The 20557-nt window shown below is 35.0% G+C and overlaps 4 protein-coding genes across 4 annotated transcripts; 1 reads left to right on the top strand and 3 right to left on the bottom strand.

Annotated features, from left to right (window-relative positions):
• Positions 1–6091: 6091 nt before the first annotated feature.
• On the top strand, positions 6092–8063 carry PHYBLDRAFT_140266 (CYP5311 protein; the record flags this gene model as incomplete). Its single annotated transcript, XM_018430371.1, has 9 exons — positions 6092–6145; positions 6204–6344; positions 6406–6486; positions 6533–6661; positions 6740–6767; positions 6843–7044; positions 7116–7236; positions 7300–7687; positions 7747–8063. 9 exons carry the CDS (start codon positions 6092–6094, stop codon positions 8061–8063), a joined length of 1461 nt encoding a protein of 486 aa, XP_018296203.1.
• A 2274-nt stretch (positions 8064–10337) lies between these two features.
• PHYBLDRAFT_107166 (hypothetical protein) lies at positions 10338–11469 on the bottom strand (the record flags this gene model as incomplete). The annotated part of the gene is made up of 5 exons (XM_018427983.1): positions 10338–10520; positions 10647–10730; positions 10897–11052; positions 11170–11238; positions 11338–11469. Coding segments are annotated over 5 exons (624 nt in total), but the record flags the coding sequence as incomplete, so codon positions are not given.
• A 5151-nt stretch (positions 11470–16620) lies between these two features.
• PHYBLDRAFT_163282 (hypothetical protein) lies at positions 16621–17298 on the bottom strand (the record flags this gene model as incomplete). Its single annotated transcript, XM_018434769.1, has 1 exon — positions 16621–17298. The coding sequence occupies one exon, from the start codon at positions 17296–17298 to the stop codon at positions 16621–16623; it is 678 nt and encodes a 225-aa protein (XP_018296201.1).
• An 876-nt stretch (positions 17299–18174) lies between these two features.
• Positions 18175–20160, bottom strand: PHYBLDRAFT_157470 (hypothetical protein). The gene is made up of 6 exons (XM_018433622.1): positions 19898–20160; positions 19507–19720; positions 19236–19369; positions 19051–19098; positions 18702–18854; positions 18175–18477 (listed from the first exon to the last, which is right to left on the bottom strand). Exons 1-6 carry the CDS (start codon positions 20135–20137, stop codon positions 18346–18348), a joined length of 921 nt encoding a protein of 306 aa, XP_018296200.1. The 5' UTR covers positions 20138–20160; the 3' UTR covers positions 18175–18345.
• Between the last annotated feature and the right edge of the window lie 397 nt (positions 20161–20557).

The following is a 20557-nucleotide window of genomic DNA, read 5'->3' as shown; positions in this document are numbered from 1 at the left end:
TATTGTGAGTAAGATTATAAGCCAACATTTATTAAGACTGCAATATGAATCAGACCTTTTTATATACATAAAAGCGTGTGTCGTAATCTTGTCATCTATCTCTCATTCTGATTAAAGACTATTAAAATAAAAAGCCAATATGATACATTAATAGGAAAGTCTACTGTCATCCTTTTGACTTGTAACTTTTAAAGAAAAAAAAACTACAGTTGTAATTTGATCGAATTTGTCGTTCCACAATTTGCCCAATATATAAAAAAAATTAATTGAATCTTTTTTTTTCTTTGAATTTTATGCTGTGATTTCTCAAAGTCAATGGGTTTTAAGTAATGGTGAGGATTGTAATCCGTAAAAACAAAACAAAAAAATTGAGCTAAAAAGCTACTGGTCCACTTTCCTTGAAATTATTATTATTATTAGATAAATACTAAATTATCACATCATTGAACTACATTAAATAAATAAATCCTGAGGCTCATTTCTATTGACCACTAAAATAACCAGGCTTTAGAACAATCTATTGAATTCCAACACTAATATATATATAGATATCACTTATAAGACAAGAAACGCTTTAAAAGACGATTCAAAAAACTATAGGATACAGGTTATATCTCAATATTGGCTTGTAAGCTTTGGTTGGTGTGATGATAGTCTTCCAGGCATAGTTGTAGAAAAAAAAACACACACCCACACACGCACAAACTAGTTACAGATCTAGGTTCAAAATGATCGATATTAATATAATTTATATAAAATAAAAATAAAAAATAACGCACATATTGTCAAATAGTCAATTTTATTAAAAAAAAATATTAAACCGCTACATTATAGATAGTACAAAACAAAGTTAAAAAGATTTAGTTATTTTTTTTTAAGAAAAACACACACACCAAAGTGCAATATTATATGTGAAATCCAAATATTTAATTTTCACTTTCCGACCTTTTTTTGCTACTTTTGCTACTTTATTTGTAGCATACAAAAAATAGACAGTTTAGTAAGATTTTTTCTAAAGTAAGCTTCTTAATCCGAAGTGATAAAATTTTGTTTTTTTTATTATACGACATTAGGAGAAACAAAATATTGAAACACCACCGCATTTTTTTTTGTGTACGAGAACTGCTAGTCTCACGAAATTGCTACGCTCCCAGGTGTTTTTGAGCACTAAAAAATTCGCAAAATAACTGAGTTCCAAAGATGCCCTGCAATTTGCCAGAAAGACTTGACAGTTGAAAAGAGATGATATTTGAAATTTGAATTAATTAATTATTTTATTTTATTGTAAGTTTTCAATTAGTTTTTGAGGCTACTATTATCAATTAACTAGTATTTAACCCTCTTATTTCAATCACAGCTCCATTTTAATATTATACCGCATTGCAATTAAGGTACTTGGAATTGACTTTGGGTTAGTATCTCTATTCTAGAAGAAGCAGATACTGTAAGAGTGTTATTTATTAAAAAGCCAAAATAATAGTGCTTATATCTGCTACTTCTAAAATCCATTATAGTTCAAATCTCTGCTGTGAAATGGTCGGTTCGCATTGTATAAGAGCGTCCACAGCAGTTTGTGTAAACTCGCCGAGTATGTAAATTTAGATATAAAATTTAAACTTTTTTTTATCCACAGGGGGGCTGGCTAAATAAATGCTTTAACCAATTTGTTAGACGATTATCTAACTGATATCTAAATTCGGCACTTCACTAAACCATTCGAACAAAAAAAAAGTGGGTCCAGGTTTAGATAAACCACTGTGGACGCTCTTAGAGGAAGGCGGCGTGTAACGACTATTATTTTTCAGATGTGTGTAAAAAAACCGAATTTTTAATAAAGTTTTTATTAGGCTGTATATAACATATACAAACAAAAATTGTGGTGACCTTCATTGAAAAGAAATAATTATTTCGGGTGGGGACTTGAAATATTGGTCGTTATTCCAGCGTCGATCATTAAAAATGAGTGCCCACAGAAATCCTGAAAAATCCTCAACGCTTGATAATAAAAAAATAAAAGCAAAGTAGTAAATACCATATCATTTTTTTACTTCTATTAAATGATTAACTAGCCCTATATTATATATAAGACAAAAATAAATAAATTGATATAGTTATTTTTTATTTATTTAAAAAAAAACAGATATACTCACATATCAAAGTGCAATATTATATGTGAAATCCCATTATTTAATTTTCACTTGCCGACCTTTTTTTGCTACTTTCTTTGTAGCACATAAAAAATAGACAGTTTAGTAACATTTTTTCTAAAGTAAGCTTCTTATTCCGAAGTGAGAAAATCTTGCTTTTTTTATTATACGACATTAGGAGAAACAAAATATTGAAACACCACCGCATTTTTTTTTGTGTACGAGAACTGCTAGCCTCACGAAATTGCTACGCTCCCAGGTGTTTTTAAATTACTAAAAACAGCTTAGACAGTTTGAGTTCCAAAAATGCCCTGCAATCTGCCAGAAAAACTTGACATTTGAAATTCAAATTAATTATGTGGTATACACACCACAATTGAGTGAAGAACAGACCCCACAACCAAACACTGGTTCCTTCTTGCTAATGAACCTGGCAAGTTAACAATCTCCGGAACTGTTACACACCAGGCACACGTACACTACACACTCATACAGTGTAAACCAACCATTACACAACAGGGATTTGAATTACAGGGATTTGAATAGTAGCAGATATAAACAATATTATTTTGTCTCTTTAATAAATAACACTCTCACAGTATCTACTTTTCCCATTATTGAGATACTAACCCATAAACAATCCCGAATACCTCAAATTATTTTATTTTATTTTATTTTATTTTTATTATTACTTTATAACAAGTAATTGACCCTCTTATTCCAATTATAATTTTATTTAAATATTATACTGCATTGCAATTAAGGTATTTGTGATTGATTTTGGATTAGTATATCAATATTAGAAAAAGTAGATACTGTGAGAGTGTTATTTCTTAAAGAAGGTTAAAATAATAGTGCTTATATCTGTTACTATTAAGATCCCTGTTATTCAAATCCCTGTTATGTAATGGTTGATTTACACTGTATGAGTGTGTAATGTACGTGTGTCTGGCGCGTAACAGTTCCGGAGATTGTTAACTTGCCAGGTTCATTAGCAAGAAGGAACCAGTGTTTGGTTGTGGGGTCTGTTCTTCACTCAATTGTGGTGTGTATACCACATTAAATGCTTGGCTGTTGGATGTAGCGGTAGTTTAAGCACCATCTAATAATAACCAATGTTTTTTTTAAAAAAACTATTGAGTACCATTAATGCCTTTTGGCTTATATGTTTTCTCTCATATACGTCAAAATTCATATGTACAATACGATTAATTAGAGTACCCATAAATATAGTGCCCCTTTATAAATTCCCTACAATTAAGTTAGACTTTTATAATTTTGTACTGATAGCTACTTCTACATATATTTATTATGCTTTGTTTTTGACTTTGCTTTTATATAAACTTCGTCGCCAATTGTACATAAAGTACAAAACTTTGTAAATACTCATTCTGCACTTTTCTTTTACCTAATAAAGTCCAAAGGCTCATTGCAAAAAGCTGTTTGCATCTGGGCGCTATTTTTAAAATTGTTTTAAAAACTTCAAACACAGAATTATAGTTCAGCTACCAGAGAAGAAGATAGAAAAAAAAACCGGCATGGGACCCCTTCTTCCCTTAAGATTTCTTTAGCTAGATATACTATCCGGGCCTCTGATCCGGATGATTCAATTTTCTTAGTTATATGGAAAAGTGCTTTTACAGAGTATTTAATCGTAATAAGTGAAAGGCTAGTGCCTTGCTACCACCTCTAGAGGTAGACTATAAATCAATGTTCTGGGGTAAATTTACTACTTCTTACTATAAGCCATTATATATTATCAATTGTTTTAAACAAAACAAGAGTACAGGTTGTATATAGCGAGCTATTTTTAACAGAGTAATTTTTTTAGCTTAATAATCTCAATTAAAATATTGAGGTGTTTTGTATATATGATGACTATAGCTTGTAGTATTAAATGGAAAACAAAATGTGGTTTTCTTTTTACTTTTTGCTGATATATATAACCATATAAAAGTCCTGATATATGAAGTATAAATAGTTTTTCTGGTCATGCTTTACCCAAGGCAAGACTATATTAGTGTCCCCTGAGTACTTTGGTTAATTCATGTGCTTTTAATGTGTATATGTATTCCAATGCTTAGAGCATCCATAGCGGTGTGCGTGAATAAAATATTTCAATTAAACAAAAAAAAAGGTTTAAATTATATATTTTAATTCAACCGCATAGGCTTGGTTATATCATCATCCACCTAAAGATGTCAAAGACTAAGCTTAAACCAGACGTTTATTTCTTAATAACAATATCACAAACAATGAGTTCCTAGCAAAGCCTTATTGATCTTAACAGAAATTTGAGTATAGAGGAATATGAGTAATTGTTCGAAAATAAAGATTCAGATATCGAAGAATTCGAATTATTATTTAGTGACGATGAAGGAGGCAAAAATCAATTGACAGTCATCGTTGTAGCGATTTCACAGAATTAGAATATCCTTGTGCCCGAAACCCGAAACCATGTAAACAGAGGACAAATTGAAGCTTGCGAGAGGTTCTATGCACTGTTTTGTTGCTGGTTTTGTTTATTATAAAAATATCTTTCGAATAAGCTTTAGAATAAGATATGACTTCTTCTTTTGTACCTGTAAAAAAGTCATGAACCATAGCTCTTATCTTTTGCACAAAAACATGCTACATGGTCACCTGAGTATTCAACCTTTCAAAAGCTACTTCCGCGCTCCGCATGCTCTTACGGATGTTAGCAGCTGTGGAAACAAGTACAGGAGGAGAGACATTGATAGTAGAGAATAATAAAACATTGCTACTCATTTTAGAGAAAATATTATAGTAGAAAGAAAAATTCTTAAAATCTATATATGTCAGAGCCTGGCTTTAATGTATATTATTTGAATGTATTAATGAAATAATAAATTGAATTATCCGTTAAATACTTTTAGATAAATATATAATATAGATGTTCGTTTAGACAAGCCAATGGAGATGGAAAAATTTAAGTTCTCTATATAAATTTGCACATCTACTAAACTTACTTACACCGCTGTGGATACTCTTAGTCATAATCTAAAGAAACAATGTGAGCTCTTTAGTGCCAGTAGCAAGAATAAAGCAAAAGCCCTTTAATAGCTGAGAATTTCTGGACCGAGAACTTTATATATTTATTATATATTTTGTTGTTCATGCGCAGTATTGTTTTTATTCTATTTTTAAAAAAGTTCTCTCTACACACACAATCAGATATTTGCAAAGTAAGCCGTAGTGATTCGCGGTATACACATATATATTAATCGATAAACCACATAGAATGCAGAGGAATTGAATTTCGGATACCTACATAGGTTTGCCTTATTATCGGATAGAGTACCTTCCGGGCCTTCTTGGAGCATAGATAACCACTTACACCATTTTATAGACCAAACGATTATTTTGATTTGGCCAGTATATTGTAATAGATCACTCAATATTACAATAACTTATATACTTTATAAGTCTACTGCTGATATAATGTTGTGACCAAACAGCTGTCTATCTTGCTTTAACTTAATACAAGTTAACAATTGGACAGGCTAAACAAGTCAGTAAAGTAAAGCTAGCTCCTGGAATGAGACTTTCTAAAACTGACGTATAGCAAAAAAGAAAAAACTCCCATTCGTCGGGTAATTCAAATAAAGATCTGTAGCGCATTTGGTAGTAACATTTCAGGATAAAAAACGTGTGTATCATTGGAAGCCTATTTCTATCCAAATTCTCTTGCATACATTGCACTGATTTTGTATATAAAGATGAATTTTATTGAGAAGACTTTAATTTGATAGTTTCATTATTTTCATCTAAATCACTCCAAATCACTCCAAATTACTCATACTATTATACAACAAACAAATATGATCGAATACCTGAAAGAACTGGTTGACAGAATGAATAGTAAAACACTTGCAAATTTAAAGAGGCTTGTCTTTTCAAAAAAAGGAGGTATTGGAATCATTATGGCCATAATTCTCAGCTCTGTCTACAACTACCACAAATGGTCCAGTCGTACAGTAAGAACAAACTTGCCAAAGTAAATTCGATTTGACCTTTTTCTTTTTCTTCTTGTAGATCAGTAATGGGTGCCCCCGTGTTCCACATACACTACCATTTTTTGGATTGACAAAGGTATATCGTAAAGACTCAAAGGCATTTTGTGAGGAATGGCATGCAAAGTTAGGACCTGTGTTTCGCGCCCATTTGTTTGGAAAGGTATGATTTAATTGATACTATGCCAAGCTGCTTTAACAGCTCTATTAACTTATGAATACAGGAAGTAACTGTAGTATCAGGCCATTATGTTCGGGAGGTCTTTCTTAATAAGCACTTTGACTTTATCAAGGGTATTGTAAAAGTAAGCTCGATTTAAAATTATAGATGGTGATCTAACATGAACATAGGTTTTTGACACCAGATTATTGACAGACAATGGATCTAGAGAAGATTTTCCCCCAGAAGACTTGCGTGAGATTATTACAAAATACTTGACACCAAAACTTAACATTTACACCAGACGACTAATAAAGCAGGTAATAGCAAAAAAAAACTAGAAAATTCAAGTTATACCATCAAATCCATTTATGCAATACATACAACGACTATGATAGCTGAAACAAGATGTTGAGAATATCCTTGGTAATAAAGGTTGGGACTATTATAAAAACCTCGTTAGAAAATGATTGATATAAACATTTCCCCATCTTTCAAAAGGTTTAATAGAATTTGATAATTTGTATCCATTTGTCCAACATTTGATTGTCAATGCAAGCGCCTCTATTTTTTTGGGAGAAGAAAATAGCCAAAACAAACTTCTCATTGACTCAATAAAGAATATGGTCCGCCTTGTTGGCAGCGAAGTTAAACAAAATCCGTGGATTGAACCTTTCTCACCGATAAAAAAAATTCGGATGTGGTGAGTGAAAAATAAAAGCTTTGTCTATATATTTGGGAATGCAATCTAAAATATTTGGTTCAAAAAATAAGGGTTATAGGAAAAACCTCTCCTGTCATAAGAAGTTACAAAGAGCAGCTAATAAATGCTATAAAACCAGTAGTCGAATATAGACTATCGGAAGCAAGAAGAAATCCAGACTGGAAGAAACCAGTAAGTTTCTCTCTCTCTAGTCTAGAATAATTTCTTAACACACACACACGATATAATTTTTAGACCGATGTGCTTCAAGATCTTTTGGAAAATTCAAAGCCACCTGCTCATATGGATCTTATGGATTACCTTGTTTGCATCATTACTATACTCATATTTGTAGCTTTACATTCTACCATTGAGAATACTACAGTACTGCTTTATCGCATTTTAGAAAATCCTGAAATTATGGACGAACTAGACTTAGAACAGCGAGAGGTTATTGAACAAGAAGGACTAGATACGAACTGTGGGTCAGAATTATTTACACGAGACATCCTCAAGAAATTCACCAAGCTTGACAGTGTATGCCGTGAAACCTTCCGAATGAAAAATCAATATATTACATTACCACATGAGTATGATGGAAAGGTACCACTTACATTGAGTAATGGTGCGGTTATAAATCCGGGTATGATCCTCCGTTTATCAAAAACATATGCCTAGAAAATTAATTTGTATGATTTTTAGGTGACGATGTATTGATTGATGTGTGGACAAATCACCGGTATAAAAAAGAAACCACGAGTGTGAAGGATGCTGATGAATTCAGACCCTTTCGCTTCGTTAACCAAAACAAGCAGTCGACCAAAGTTGGAGAAGATTATTTGTTCTTTGGCATGGGAAGACATGCTTGTCCAGGACGTTGGTTTGCTATGCAAGAGATACAGGCCATTACGGCTATACTAGTTCGTGAGTGCAAGTTTATTCCCAAAGGCCCCATTATCTTTCCTACAGCGGAAAGATCTCCTATACCTACTGGAAGATGTATAATTCAAAGAAAGTAGACTAGGTGTATATTTTATGCTTATTACACTTGTAGTGATATATTTTCTCCTCTATTACTTTTGGATATATACATATGTGCCATTATTTTGAGCCATATGTTTGAATAATTTGAGTAGCAAATTAATAAGCTATTTTATTTTAATCCAAGTAGACTACCTTCGATTTTCATAGCTTGTTATCAATAGACTGTATAAAGATTATAATATTTACATATATGGTATGGACACACTGAAAAGTTTTCTTTTTTAAAAAAAAAAACCTCCAAAAAAAGCTTAAAGTATGTTTAATCGATCAGATCAATGTATGACTGTCCTCACCTTTTGTTTTAAAGAAAAGAGTTCAGAATTAATTAAGTGCGTATTAGATAATATCAAGTGCTCATAGTTCCATATCTTCCATCATGTAGATATCTTTTATAGAGAGTTTTACTAGGCCATTTATCTTACGGCACAGCTCTTCCGTCAAAAACATGCTTTCTTCTCAATCTAAATGGCAATGGAAGAATACTATCCAGTCAAAGTCGTTTGAATATATATATTTTGAACATTTTTGAACAGGTAGTCTGTCCACACTACCTGATTTATTGGTAAGCCTCTGCATTTCTTTTATCCAACTTAAAATGCTATGGTGCTATCGGACTTAAGTATCTATGTATAATGGTATTTTTCAAAAGATATCAACTTTTGCAAAAATGGATTTAATAAAAAATTCTTGAACAGAACTATTAAGCATGCTATTCTCTATAATTCTATTGAAGCGTTTTGTATTAAATTCATTTTTGCAAAAGTTGATACCCTTCAAAGTTTGGGTGTTTTGATAGATTTATTTGCGGAGTTTAACTTTTTTCAGAAGTTGAAACATCTTGATGGCTCCCATAGGCGGTACATGAAAATATTTATCCTAAAACGGAAAGTCATGTGATCAAGAAAGTGGCCAAGCTTTATGAGCACACATTTTTCCCTACATTTAGCGGAGATTTAATAATTATTACATATAAAAAATTTTCAAAGAAATTGAAACAAATGCAAAAACATAGATACTTAAGTCGGATAGCACCATAACACTTTAAATGTCTACCAAGTTTCTACTTTTGTATTTTAGTGTCCTCAAATACTACGAAATATTTTTGGCTGATGTTCAAATTTGGATATATAGGTAGAATCCGGTTAAATACCCCTAATATATATATATATATTGTTCGATTGATGTAATAATAGGAAGAATAAAAGGTTATTTAATAGTAACAAAGCCAAAGTAAAATAAAGGGTTTATGGTAGGTTTTCCAACAAGATTTCAGTACCATCCGATGTCAAGGTACCATCGCTACGTCTGTTCCGTTGTGCGACTCTCCAGGAGTGATCTCCATGGCGTAGACCAGCCTTCAACTCACGCAAGACATTCTCGAATTCGCCTTCATCGTTACCACCTCCATCAGCACTGAGTGTCTGGCAAGAGTTACCAGAACTAGCCGAATGTACAGGTGTATCCACAATGTGGCGTTTCTATAAGATAATAAAAGGCAGGGTAAGGTAGAAACTTAGTAACAATACTAATATATATATATATGTACGATTATCCAAAGTATATTCACCTTTATCATCTCTTGTTGTCGCTGCTTTCTAGCAGCTCTTTCGTGTGCCTCGTGTATCTCTTGTTGGGCCTTCTAAAGAACAAAGAATTACACGCACACATATATACGTACAAAATGTTAGTCCTACTGTAATATAGAGCACTTATTGTATAAAAAAAAGCCTTTTTCTAACTCCTTACTGCAAATGAAGTTGAGAATGAGTCGATAATCGCAAAAAACTCTTCTGATTTTGTGGTAGCAGGATCCTCGCCATAATATACAATCAAATCCCTCAGTCTGTCCTCAGTATCTCGTGTCATGGCCTTGAGATTATTTGTGATAGGCCCAGCTTCAATCAAAAATTCCTAAAAAATAATAGTAAAATGAAATAAAATAAATAGATAAATAAATTATAATTATAATTAAGCTTATTCTCAGTGAATATTATATATATATATCATAATACTCAAAGTAAAGAAAGAAAGAAGCCTAATACTACTACTACTGGTATTGTTACTTACTTCCATGGCTTCTGCGAATCGATCGATCTGAAGCACAGACGTACGTTTGCGTCGATGAGCACATATTTCCTCCTTTATCTGGTTAATACTTGCACTAAGAGTATTCACAGAGGCAAAAAGAGTAGGTGGAGACACTAGATAATTCAATAATTATCATAATAGATGAGCAAAATATATTCTCGTCATAATTCGATTATATTAATATATATGTATATTACTGTACATTTGGCAGCTGCTTCCAAGTGACAAATATCTTCTTTAAAGTTCACGACACTGTCGTCAGACTTGGCCAAAAAGTATACCAGGTAATGTAATAAGGTTGGCATATTGCTCACACCCTCACCCTCTGCACGAGTATCTCTCATCTAATATATGTACATACATTAGCTGATATTGATATTGGTGATGAAGTTTCTTTTTGGTTTGAGAGCCCATTAATGTTTCCCAATACATATATCTTTGTACACTTTATAATAATAATAAACCATTACCTTTAAAAGTGCATCTAAATGGAATCCATAAGCATTACCACGAATAGTTTGAGAATTTAGATGATTGCCAATAGCTAATACTGTCTATATATATATTTGTATATATGTATATGTGTGTAAGTATGTGTGTGGATGCCTTATTTTAACATTTGCGACTTGAAACAAACATACAAAGAGTGCTCATTGTTTTTGTACATATATATTTCAAGTTTTTCGTTCCTACTCCTTCTTCTCCCCCTTCTCCTTTTACCTTTAACACTCGCTTGAATCGTATGCTGTCCCTTAACTCTGAGATTGCATATTGAAGTGTATCAAGACGAGGAATGATTTCCTCCAACTCATGCTTGAACCGACGTCTGAAAATCATGCAACTAACACGGTCTGCCAATCGAGGTATATACATAATCTTTATTGTCCCCCCAAAAAATATTTTTGTGCAAGTAAATAATGATCAGTAAGTGAGTGAGTAACTAGGTTAATTAATTTGGAATGCTCTACAGAAAAATGATCAAACAAGACTTACCGAGCGGAAGTAACGCTCTGCATTACCAAGCATCTCTACATCTCCTTCGTATTCTTTGATAGTTTCAATCTATAAATTATTTCACATAACCATAATAATAATAATAGCAACAACAGAGAAAAATGTTAGTTCCAAGATTTACAAGCTATGAATTTTAAATAAGTATACCTCTTCTTTTGTAGGGATATACTGCCGAATAGCCATAAGATTGTCTACTGATAGTCTGTGATCATCAATATTCCAAATGGCATCGCGAATATCAGGATAACTCCACTTGATTCGAGCCAACATAATAGCTAAATAAGAGACAAAGGATCATTATCCCAATTACATTTTTTTTAAAAAATAATAATTAGAAACTCATAGCTCATAACTCATTTTCTTTTGTTTTCTTACCAATATTGTTTGCTCGATTAAACTCAAGAAGAGTAACACCGCCTGTCTTGCGAACCTTTGCTTCTACAGCTGGGGTAGCACTTACTAATATACATATATATATATATATATATATATATATATATAATTTGTGTATGAGTATAAGTTGATTTATTTAATTAATACTGTTTTCTATTTTATAGACCCAAGGCTTTGTATCTTCTTTTTTTTTGGAGAATTGTTTCTTACACTTTGTACCACCTTGAGACTTCTTGAACAAACGTTCGATTTCGACTGTATCCAGTGCAAAGCATGGTCTCTTTGGTTGGGGTGTACAGACACCTTGTATTGCTTTCGCATTACGGCGATAATTAGCTCCAAAAGGACCAGTGTCGTCAGAGTCGGCTTCACTGCTGCTGCTAATACTGCTGCTGCTACTACTACTAGTCAAAGGTGAGACCAAACCTGTATCTTCAAACTCTTCAAATTCAGGAGATAGGATCTCTTTCCAAACTGTGTTTTGAATACGTTCTGGTGTCAGCTTGGACCAAAATAGTTGCTATAGAATAGCAACAATAAAAAAGAAGAAGAATAAATATAAATACATATACAATTATTATTATTATCATTAAATAATGAGAATTGCGCATTCTTTTATTTAATAAAAAATGTAACAAAGCAAAAGCGAAAGCAATTTTCTTTAAAGAATAAAATAAAAAATAAATAAGGCAATGTAAGACTAACCTTCATGGTAATGCTTGCTCCAGGCTTTTGTTGCATATATTGCTGATTTTCCAAATTAAGCAACGATGAATTATATGCACACTCATTTCCTGCTACTGATCTGAATAAATAGGACGTGTCGGATGGTGAAGGTGGCGAAGAATCTGAAGAATCAGTAGGAGATGTTGCTGTTGTTCCTTCGTGAAGAGATTTGAGAGTGGGGAAGCACAAGTTCAGTGCGAGAGGGTGGAGGTATTTTGATGATCTATTGGATCCACTGCGTTTGCGAGTCGTGGACAGCCTTTTGTCAACTGCTGTAGGGAACGGCATTGAAGTAAAAGGGAACGACATTGGCGGCGGCGGTGGTGGTGGTGGTGGTGGAGGAGGTGGTGGAGGAGGCGGCGGTGGGGGAGGCGGAGACGGTGGTGTGGGTGATGTGTAAGGTGTTGATACTAATGCTACTGGTTTTACTGCTACCGTTGGTACTGCTGCTACTGCGGCCGCTGAGGAAGAGGAAGAGGAAGAAGATGATGATGATGAATAACTGTCTACTCTTGGCTTGGTTGTTACTTCAGGATCAGCTGTATTTTTAAAAGTGATGCTTGTAGTAGACCTGACACTATCAGTATTCTCTATTACAGATTGCGCGGTTTCACAGCTGTTGTACGGTGCGCTTGACGACTGTGAATTTTCCAGGTCTTGGATCATACAGTCCAGGTCAGTGACCATCTTTCTCTTCATCGGTGTTGGCGTTGGCATTGGCGTTGAGGCTGGTATTGTCGTTGTAGCTGGTGTCGGTGTTGGGTTTGTTTTTGCGTTATTGAGGTGTTTTTGCTGAATAGACATAATTGTATCGTCTCTGTATTTAATTTCTGCGTTGGCTTTGGATACTTTCATCAGCAATTCGTTCTTTTCTCGACGAATTTTTGTTGCGGTATCTTCACTCTTTTGGAGGGCATCCTTGAGCTCCTCAACCATGTTCCTCAACCCTTCGACATCCTCAAAGTTATTGTTAACCTGTAGACTGGTACAATCCAAGGAATTTCGATTGCGTGTAGCTAGCGCAGGTTCTTCTTCTTGCTTCAGCTTCTCAGGCTCAGCCGTAATTTTTCCTGCAATAGGCTGAACATCCAGGATAAACTGTTGAAGGCCTTTACGCAAATCATCTAGTACATTAACATATGCATATATTTAAAGTGTCAGTTGAAATTCCTTTCTCTTTCTATATTTTCTCTTTGTGAATGTATATGTATATGTGTTTGTGAGTTTAACGAATATACCATTTGATGCTATGGACTGTAGGCTCTTTGAAAATACACTCACAATACCCCAGATATCATGAACAAATCTTAATAATAATAATAATAATAATAATTAAGCAACAAATAGCCAAAATGTATTAGTACAAACTTGCAGACCCTCTAATTAACTTATAAATTTAAAAAAAAAATGTAAACCAAAGCACACACACACATTTATATATACCTCTTTTCACCGTTTGAATTACTACCCAGTTGCAAGAGACTGTAAATACTATCAACGACTAAATAATAAATCTCACTATCACTCGAAAAGTGGGTCAGAGCTTTGAGGATCATCTTGTCAGGTTGTCTACAGAACGTCCACAAAAAAAGAGGGTAAGAGGTAAAGCTAATGGGTAAATGACTTTTTTTTTGGAACATTTTAAAGAAGAGTAAAATGAAATGAAAGAGAAAGAAAGAAGCAAGAATAATTAGAGGGTACATTGTTATCACTTACATCTTCCAGACACTTTGTCGTCTTGTGTTTTCAGCCTCAAAAATCAGAGATTGATCCATACGTTGCTTGGTGTGAACTGCTTGAACAACTGATCGAATAGATTCAGGCATATTTTTGTCATGTAATATCTTTATGTTTTTTGTTGTTGGTAATATTCGATAATATACAAAATAGTAATAATCGTGTTAGTTGAATACATCCTCCTTTCATTCACTCGTTATTTTGTTCTTCCTTTCATTAATTCATTAATTAATTCATTTAATTGATTATTTCTTGTAAATAATAATAATAATCAATATAAAGAAAGAAATGCTAAGAAAGAATGTTTTGCTTGATTTACTTTTAGATAATCATCAAACCCTCGTCGTCCAAGCTCTGCTCGAAGTGACCGGCGGGTATCGACTTCAGTTGGAGTATTGATAATTTTGTCGACCAAGCCAATCACGGCTCCTCTTGCTTCCCACAACAGTCCGTCCTCAGAGCTGTTTGCAGGTGAATAAAGTGCAAAGACGCCTTCTGTATCTTTTAGACTCAAAATCAAACGCTCAAAACGGTACTGCTCACCGCGGATTTCTGACAAAAGGGTGAGTACAGTTGAATGTCCCTGCGGAGAAAGCAAGCAGAGAGATGCAAGGAATTGCAGGAGTTCGATGGCCGTGCGCGTTAAAGTTTCACAAAGGAAAAATGATGATCCGCCACTTCCAGCTGTATTCTCTTCTGCAGTTCCGATTGTCGCTCCATTCAATGGAATTGCTGTAGAAGTAGAAGGTGAAGGTTGAGCATGGGATGAAAGCGAGCCATGAGATCCCGAAGTTCGAACTGTAAAACGTGAAGGATTTGGAATCGGGCCTTGGGACGTATTAGAGATCAGTGCAAAGAGAATGCTGACAAGGTGTTGTAGAGTCGGTGGACGAGATAAAATTTGCTGTAGACCAGGCTATTGATAATAAATAATAAAGTAATATTCAAGTTAAGTAACGCCAACAGTAGAGGTGTAACTATATATATATAAAGAAACTCTTGTTATTAATACTTACATCAGTGGTAATTAAGACCTGAAAACAGCGAATACATTCCAAGAGGCATGTTTCATCCCCTTCCCATGAAAAGTTTCGTTTCCTACAGAACCAACAGTTTTTTTGCATATTTTCTTTAAAACTAAACCCTAAAAACAAACAAATGTCAAATATTGATAATTACTTCTTCTTCTTGGCTTCCAAACGTTCCAAGACACTTTCAAGAGCTGCCAAACCATCGTGACGACGGGACAGAAACTCGTTTATCCAGGCAATGTTTCCTGCCGACAATGTTCTTTCCAGAAGGACCAGGTGATGAACAAGTGTTTCAAAAGGGGTACTTCTACTCCTCAGCAATTCAACATAGTAATAAGGACTCGTGTGATCTCTGTTGCGTTTCGTGGTGTCTTCAGGGGTCATGCCTGATGCCACCAGGGAAGAGAGATGGTGGCCATCCTTACGAGACAGACTTTGGTAGAGTCGCATCGATTCACTGGATTTCGGAACAACGGTCTGAATAGACATCGGTCTTATGGCCTTGTTGTCCAAGAGAAGCCAAGCCGAAACATCTTCGTCCTCTTCCTCTTGTTGCTGCTGAGCAAGCGCATCAAACTCGAGGATCATTGACCCGACCTTTGATTGATAATTAGATGCAGGAACGTTTTGACGGCGGTATTTGTACATGGCTGCTCTTGCATCGATATTGGATCCACGTTTTGCTAGTGCTCCTATTCCTCCTATTCCTCCTCCTTGCGTTGCTGCTGTTGCTGCTGTTGCTGCTGTTGCTGCTGTTGCTACTGATGCTGACGAGGTAGTTGTTGAATTAGCTGCATTTGCTGCTGCTGTTGCTGCTGCTGCTATTATTGTAGCGCGCGGAAGAGGCGTTACTGGACTGGTGGGAATAATCGGTGAAGGAATTGAGGTGGGTCGTGGACTAGGCGACTTTGGCCCAGGTGATTTCGGTCCAGGCGATTTTGGACTAGGCGTACGGACTGTAGGGGTGCGTAGAGGCTCAGGCTCTACGGTCTCTATCGTGTTACAGCTCAAGAGCGACGACTGAGACGCTTGTGATACAAGGGATGTCTGGGTAGTATTGCGCGGAAGAGGACGAGAAAAGAGAAGGCGTGATGTCTCACTGCGTTTGATGGCTGTCTTTTGTCGTAAGCGAGTATTTGAGAAAAGAGAGGACGTAGAGCTCGATGCTGTGATAGTTGACTTTTTGGCGGGTGTGCCTATTGAAGTCTGTGAATTAGGCTTTGAGTCTGTGGGGTTGGCTGCCGTCTTCTTGGTGTCTTTAATGCACTTATTCTGCTGCAGGAGGTACAATTTTCGTTCGCGAGGTAGTTGCCGAAGCTTGTCTCGATGACTATCTTTCATTTCAAGCTCATCCTGTATAAGAATAATAAAGGAAAAGAAATGAATATAAGAAGGATTATAATAATTATTCAAAATTGGATTTTAAAGAGACAATAAGGTTATTTTCAAAGGATTCCAGTAAAAGTTTTAATATACACTCTTTTTATTTTCTACTTTCTACTTTCTACTTTCTGCTTTCTATATTTGTTTTTCCTTGTTTCATTTAATTTGTTTGTGAACAACTTGCCAACAATGTTTCAAAAGTATTCAAGAGCTCAGACGGGCTTTCGGGGCTAGTGGCAGATTGAGGGCTGGCAACCTTGGGAGCCTCTACTGGATCTGGCGTAATATTCTGATCTTCGGTTACAGTAACAGTTGGAGCTCCTCCACCTAGCCAGACTGGCAAGAGGTTCTTTCCAAATCTAGACGCACTAGCCATCCTTATTGGAGGTGGCGGTGGCGGTGGTTGTAGATGTATATTTAGATTTGGATGTGGATGCAACTGTGGTTGGGACTGTGGCTGAGACTGGGTTTGTGGTTGAGAACGTTCATTGAATGACTCGATAGATCTGGCCGACTTAATCCTAGGTTGCTGGGCTTTTGGCAAAGACTTTTTCATGATAGGTTTTGGGGGAGGTTTTGGCTTGCCTGCAAGAGACTCGTGTGAAGAAGACTGTAGGATAGTAACAGGAGGAATGAGATCTTTAGTTGGTGAAGAAAGAGATTTGCGAATAGAAAGGACAGAAGGTTGCTGCGAATTTTTCCCGGAGGCGACGACTACGGTTGGTGTTGGTCTTGAGGGTGGTAGCTGTAACTGTGATGACTGTTGTAGTTGTAGTTGTAGTTGTAGCTGTTGTGGTTGTAGGGGTGCAGCTGTATTTTGGGTGCGACGGTTGCCCATGGAGATAAAATTTGGGGTTTCAAATATATGATATATATATCAATATATCAATTTTAATGAAACTTGGGCTAATTAAAACAATGAAAAAAAGGGGGGAATTACTTGCGGCCAGTATGATTCGAATAGAAGATAATAATAAATAATAATTAATAAAGGAAAGAATTGTAATATTTAAAGAAAGAAAAAGGAAAGAAAAGGAAAGAAAGAAAGAAAGAAAAGGATGATATAGAAGAGATAGAGATATATTAGATGGTTAAAGAAAGGAGTGGTTACGAAAGCAAGGGTAAGAAACAGAGAATACGAATTGAATTGAATTCAATTCAATTCAATTCAATAAAATGGATACCTTCAAGGAGACTTATTTATTTTTCTTATTTGGAAAATAGACCCCCTTGAAGATGTCTTCTTTAACGTGATGAACACAACCTGGAAAGTCCTGCTCCTATCTTATACAAAGCCAGTTTATAGCCATGGTTGATTTTTATGAAAATAGGTCTTAGTGTACACAGTCATAAGAGTGTAAAGTATACCAAGCAAAACAACAATATTCTATCACAACTAGAGGGGAAAGCCAATAAACCAATGACCAACTGACTAGATTTCGGATGGTTATTTAAGCCTAAATGAAATTATAAAGAAGCGAAGAAAAAAAACCCATGAATATAAATAGATGCTCATAACGATAAAGGTGAATATAGAATAGAATACTGGCCGTCTCAACGATCATGTTACACGTGTACGTCTTTATCACATATAAAATGTATGCGATCCTTTTGGTTTTATATATATATATATATATATTGAGGGAGATATCGAATCGCGGCGTGTAAGATTTATTATGGGTCCACTAGTGCATACAAAGAGAACAGACTCCAACACCCTTAATCCCTTGTTTTTATTTTATTTTATTTTTTGAATTTTACAATGAGAAACCGGAGATCTATTGTTCTCTAAGCTTATTATTTTACCAAGGGTCTAAAATCCCCAAATGATAATCGAGTCATTCCTAATTGTCGATTCATTTGACCCTTGATATATAAGAGCCATTTAGTATGTCCCGGGAATCAATAAAGCATCTCCATTTGCAAGGTATTCTTTTGTTGGTTTTTTCACAGCCCCTCTCTTGAGTGCTACATCTCTTGCATAGATACGAGTGTCTATTGACAATACAACGTTGTTCTATACATAAAAATAAATAAAAATATTGTCCAATAACAAATTAAGTAATTCGGTTCAAATTCATAGAAAGCATCATTACATTCCCCCCTCACTCCTTCCTTCACTCCTTCTTCCCTTCCTTTCCCTTCCTTCCTCTTCTCTTCTCTTCCTCCCCTTTTGTCTTCTTCCTCTCTCTCTCTCTTGTGTATGTATATATATAAAACTTTTTACACGTGTATCCTTACCGTACTGATGGTCTGGTCTATGAATAAACAATCGCCAAACATAAATGTCGTTGTGTCTGATGTAACGTATGCACTACAGTCTATGTGTTGTCCCAGTTTCCATGTAAGATTTTCTTTATTCTCACGAGCGACGCTATCTAGACCAACTGGAGGCTGTGCATATAAAAAACCGAACCGATCAGTTGGTTAGGTTTCATTAAGAACTGTTAATCTCATCAAGGTAAGATATATTGAGGTATTGCTTTTTGTTTTATATATTTATAATCACCCCTCTTTCTCTCTTTATTCTTATTTTCTCTCTCTCTCTTTATTTATCTTTTTATTTTCTTCTTTGACTGTTGGTACTTACATGAGTATCTAATGATTCATTGAGGTAATAAGCAGCTGAATTAAAGTTCTAATGTCATGTCAATTTACAATAAAAGGAAAGGGAAGAGGGGGGAAGGGAAAGTATAAAAAAAATAATAGAAAAAGAATTAAATATGTACACACAGAAAGTTATATTAATGACTCCTGTAAAAACAAATGTATTACCTGACTATCCAAAATCAGCTTGACATTCAGTTGATGTTCAGCAACAAACGCAAGTATCTTGTTTGCCGTTGCCATTGGATCTACACCAACTCCAGTTTCTAGACTCGGGTTTACAATAATAGCCTCCTTGGTTACTAATCATTATCATTACATATAATATTCGAGTTAGATCCACTTGCTTCACAATCATATTGGTTGGTTGGTTGGTTGGTTGGGTGGGTGATTAGTGTGGCTATTGATAATAATACAAATATATATGTTATATATTTACCGAGATCAGTTATAATATGACTTGTGTTTGAATTATTTGTTGCGATTGAATGCACCCATGGTGAATGGTTGTTATTGAATTTCTGGAGAGGGAACCCAAGAGCTTCCCATTCCAATGCACCACCTTTTAGATCACTAACCCTGGTGAAACCAAGGTTGAGTGCTTCCAGGGCAGTAAAATCGCTCCGGCGCCCTGATCGACATTGAAAGATCGTCTATAAGAAAAATAAAGCACCACATGAAACCCAAAGCGCATACGATACATACACATATAAAGTATCCAAAATTGAGTATTGGGTATTGGGTATTGTTCTTTTTTTTTGACTTTATAAAGAATTCATACATATTATATATATACATATATATAATGTGCAGATGTATCTCCTTCTTACCCAGCGCTCCTTGTCGAGATCATTCAAAACTGCTCTAAATAAAGCAGGATTGGTTTTGGAAAGGCCATACGGTATATTGACAGCTCCTTGGATTTTCCCTCCATTTTCTATTTCAGACGGCTCTCGCACGTCCACCAAAATCATATCTCTTTCCAAACGATCAATCTTGTGCTGCTTAATCAAAATATTTCTCAGAGCCTGGCTCTCGATAAGATGAATTGGTTGATGTGAGGGGGACATTTGTTCAAGTGTGGCGTGTAGCGAAAACGTGGCAGAAGGGGTAGATAGTGATAGGAATAATAAAATAACAAATAATAATAAAAGGGTGTATTTCCAAACTCCAGTGTCTTTTGATAACTTAATTATTCTTTAAATCTATACAAGCGCCATTGCCAGTCAGACGCACGCCATACCAATCTTTGTCGGAGTTCCCAAAGAATCTCTCTATCCATTTGTTATTTCCAGGTAATCCCTTCCAATCTTTCTATCAATCTTTTCTTTATTTCTTTCTTTCTTTCCTTCTTTCCATCCCTTTCTAATTATTAACATTCTTGTTTCTCAATTAGCTCTTTGCTTAGAGTATTTGCGTAGTTTCTTGTAAAGCTCAATGTACTTCTTGCAATTACTATATTTAGATACGGATAGAATATCGGAATTATT

Source organism: Phycomyces blakesleeanus, assembly GCF_001638985.1.
Source record: "Phycomyces blakesleeanus NRRL 1555(-) unplaced genomic scaffold PHYBLscaffold_3, whole genome shotgun sequence".
Classification (NCBI taxonomy): Eukaryota; Fungi; Mucoromycota; class Mucoromycetes; order Mucorales; family Phycomycetaceae; genus Phycomyces; species Phycomyces blakesleeanus.
Note: the sequence above shows the minus strand (reverse complement) of the source record. Positions and strands in the feature narration are given on the sequence as shown.

Excerpts from the sequence above, each read along its gene's own strand:
- PHYBLDRAFT_157470 (XM_018433622.1), bottom strand. The coding sequence starts at position 20,137 with ATGTCCCCCTCACATCAACCAATTCATCTTATCGAGAGCCAGGCTCTG. Across the intron at positions 19,370-19,506 it reads TCATATTATAACTGATCTCG|TAACCAAGGAGGCTATTATT; the intron begins GTAAATATATAA and ends GATAATGATTAG. Across the intron at positions 18,478-18,701 it reads TAGACCAGACCATCAGTACG|AACAACGTTGTATTGTCAAT; the intron begins GTAAGGATACAC and ends TTTTATGTATAG.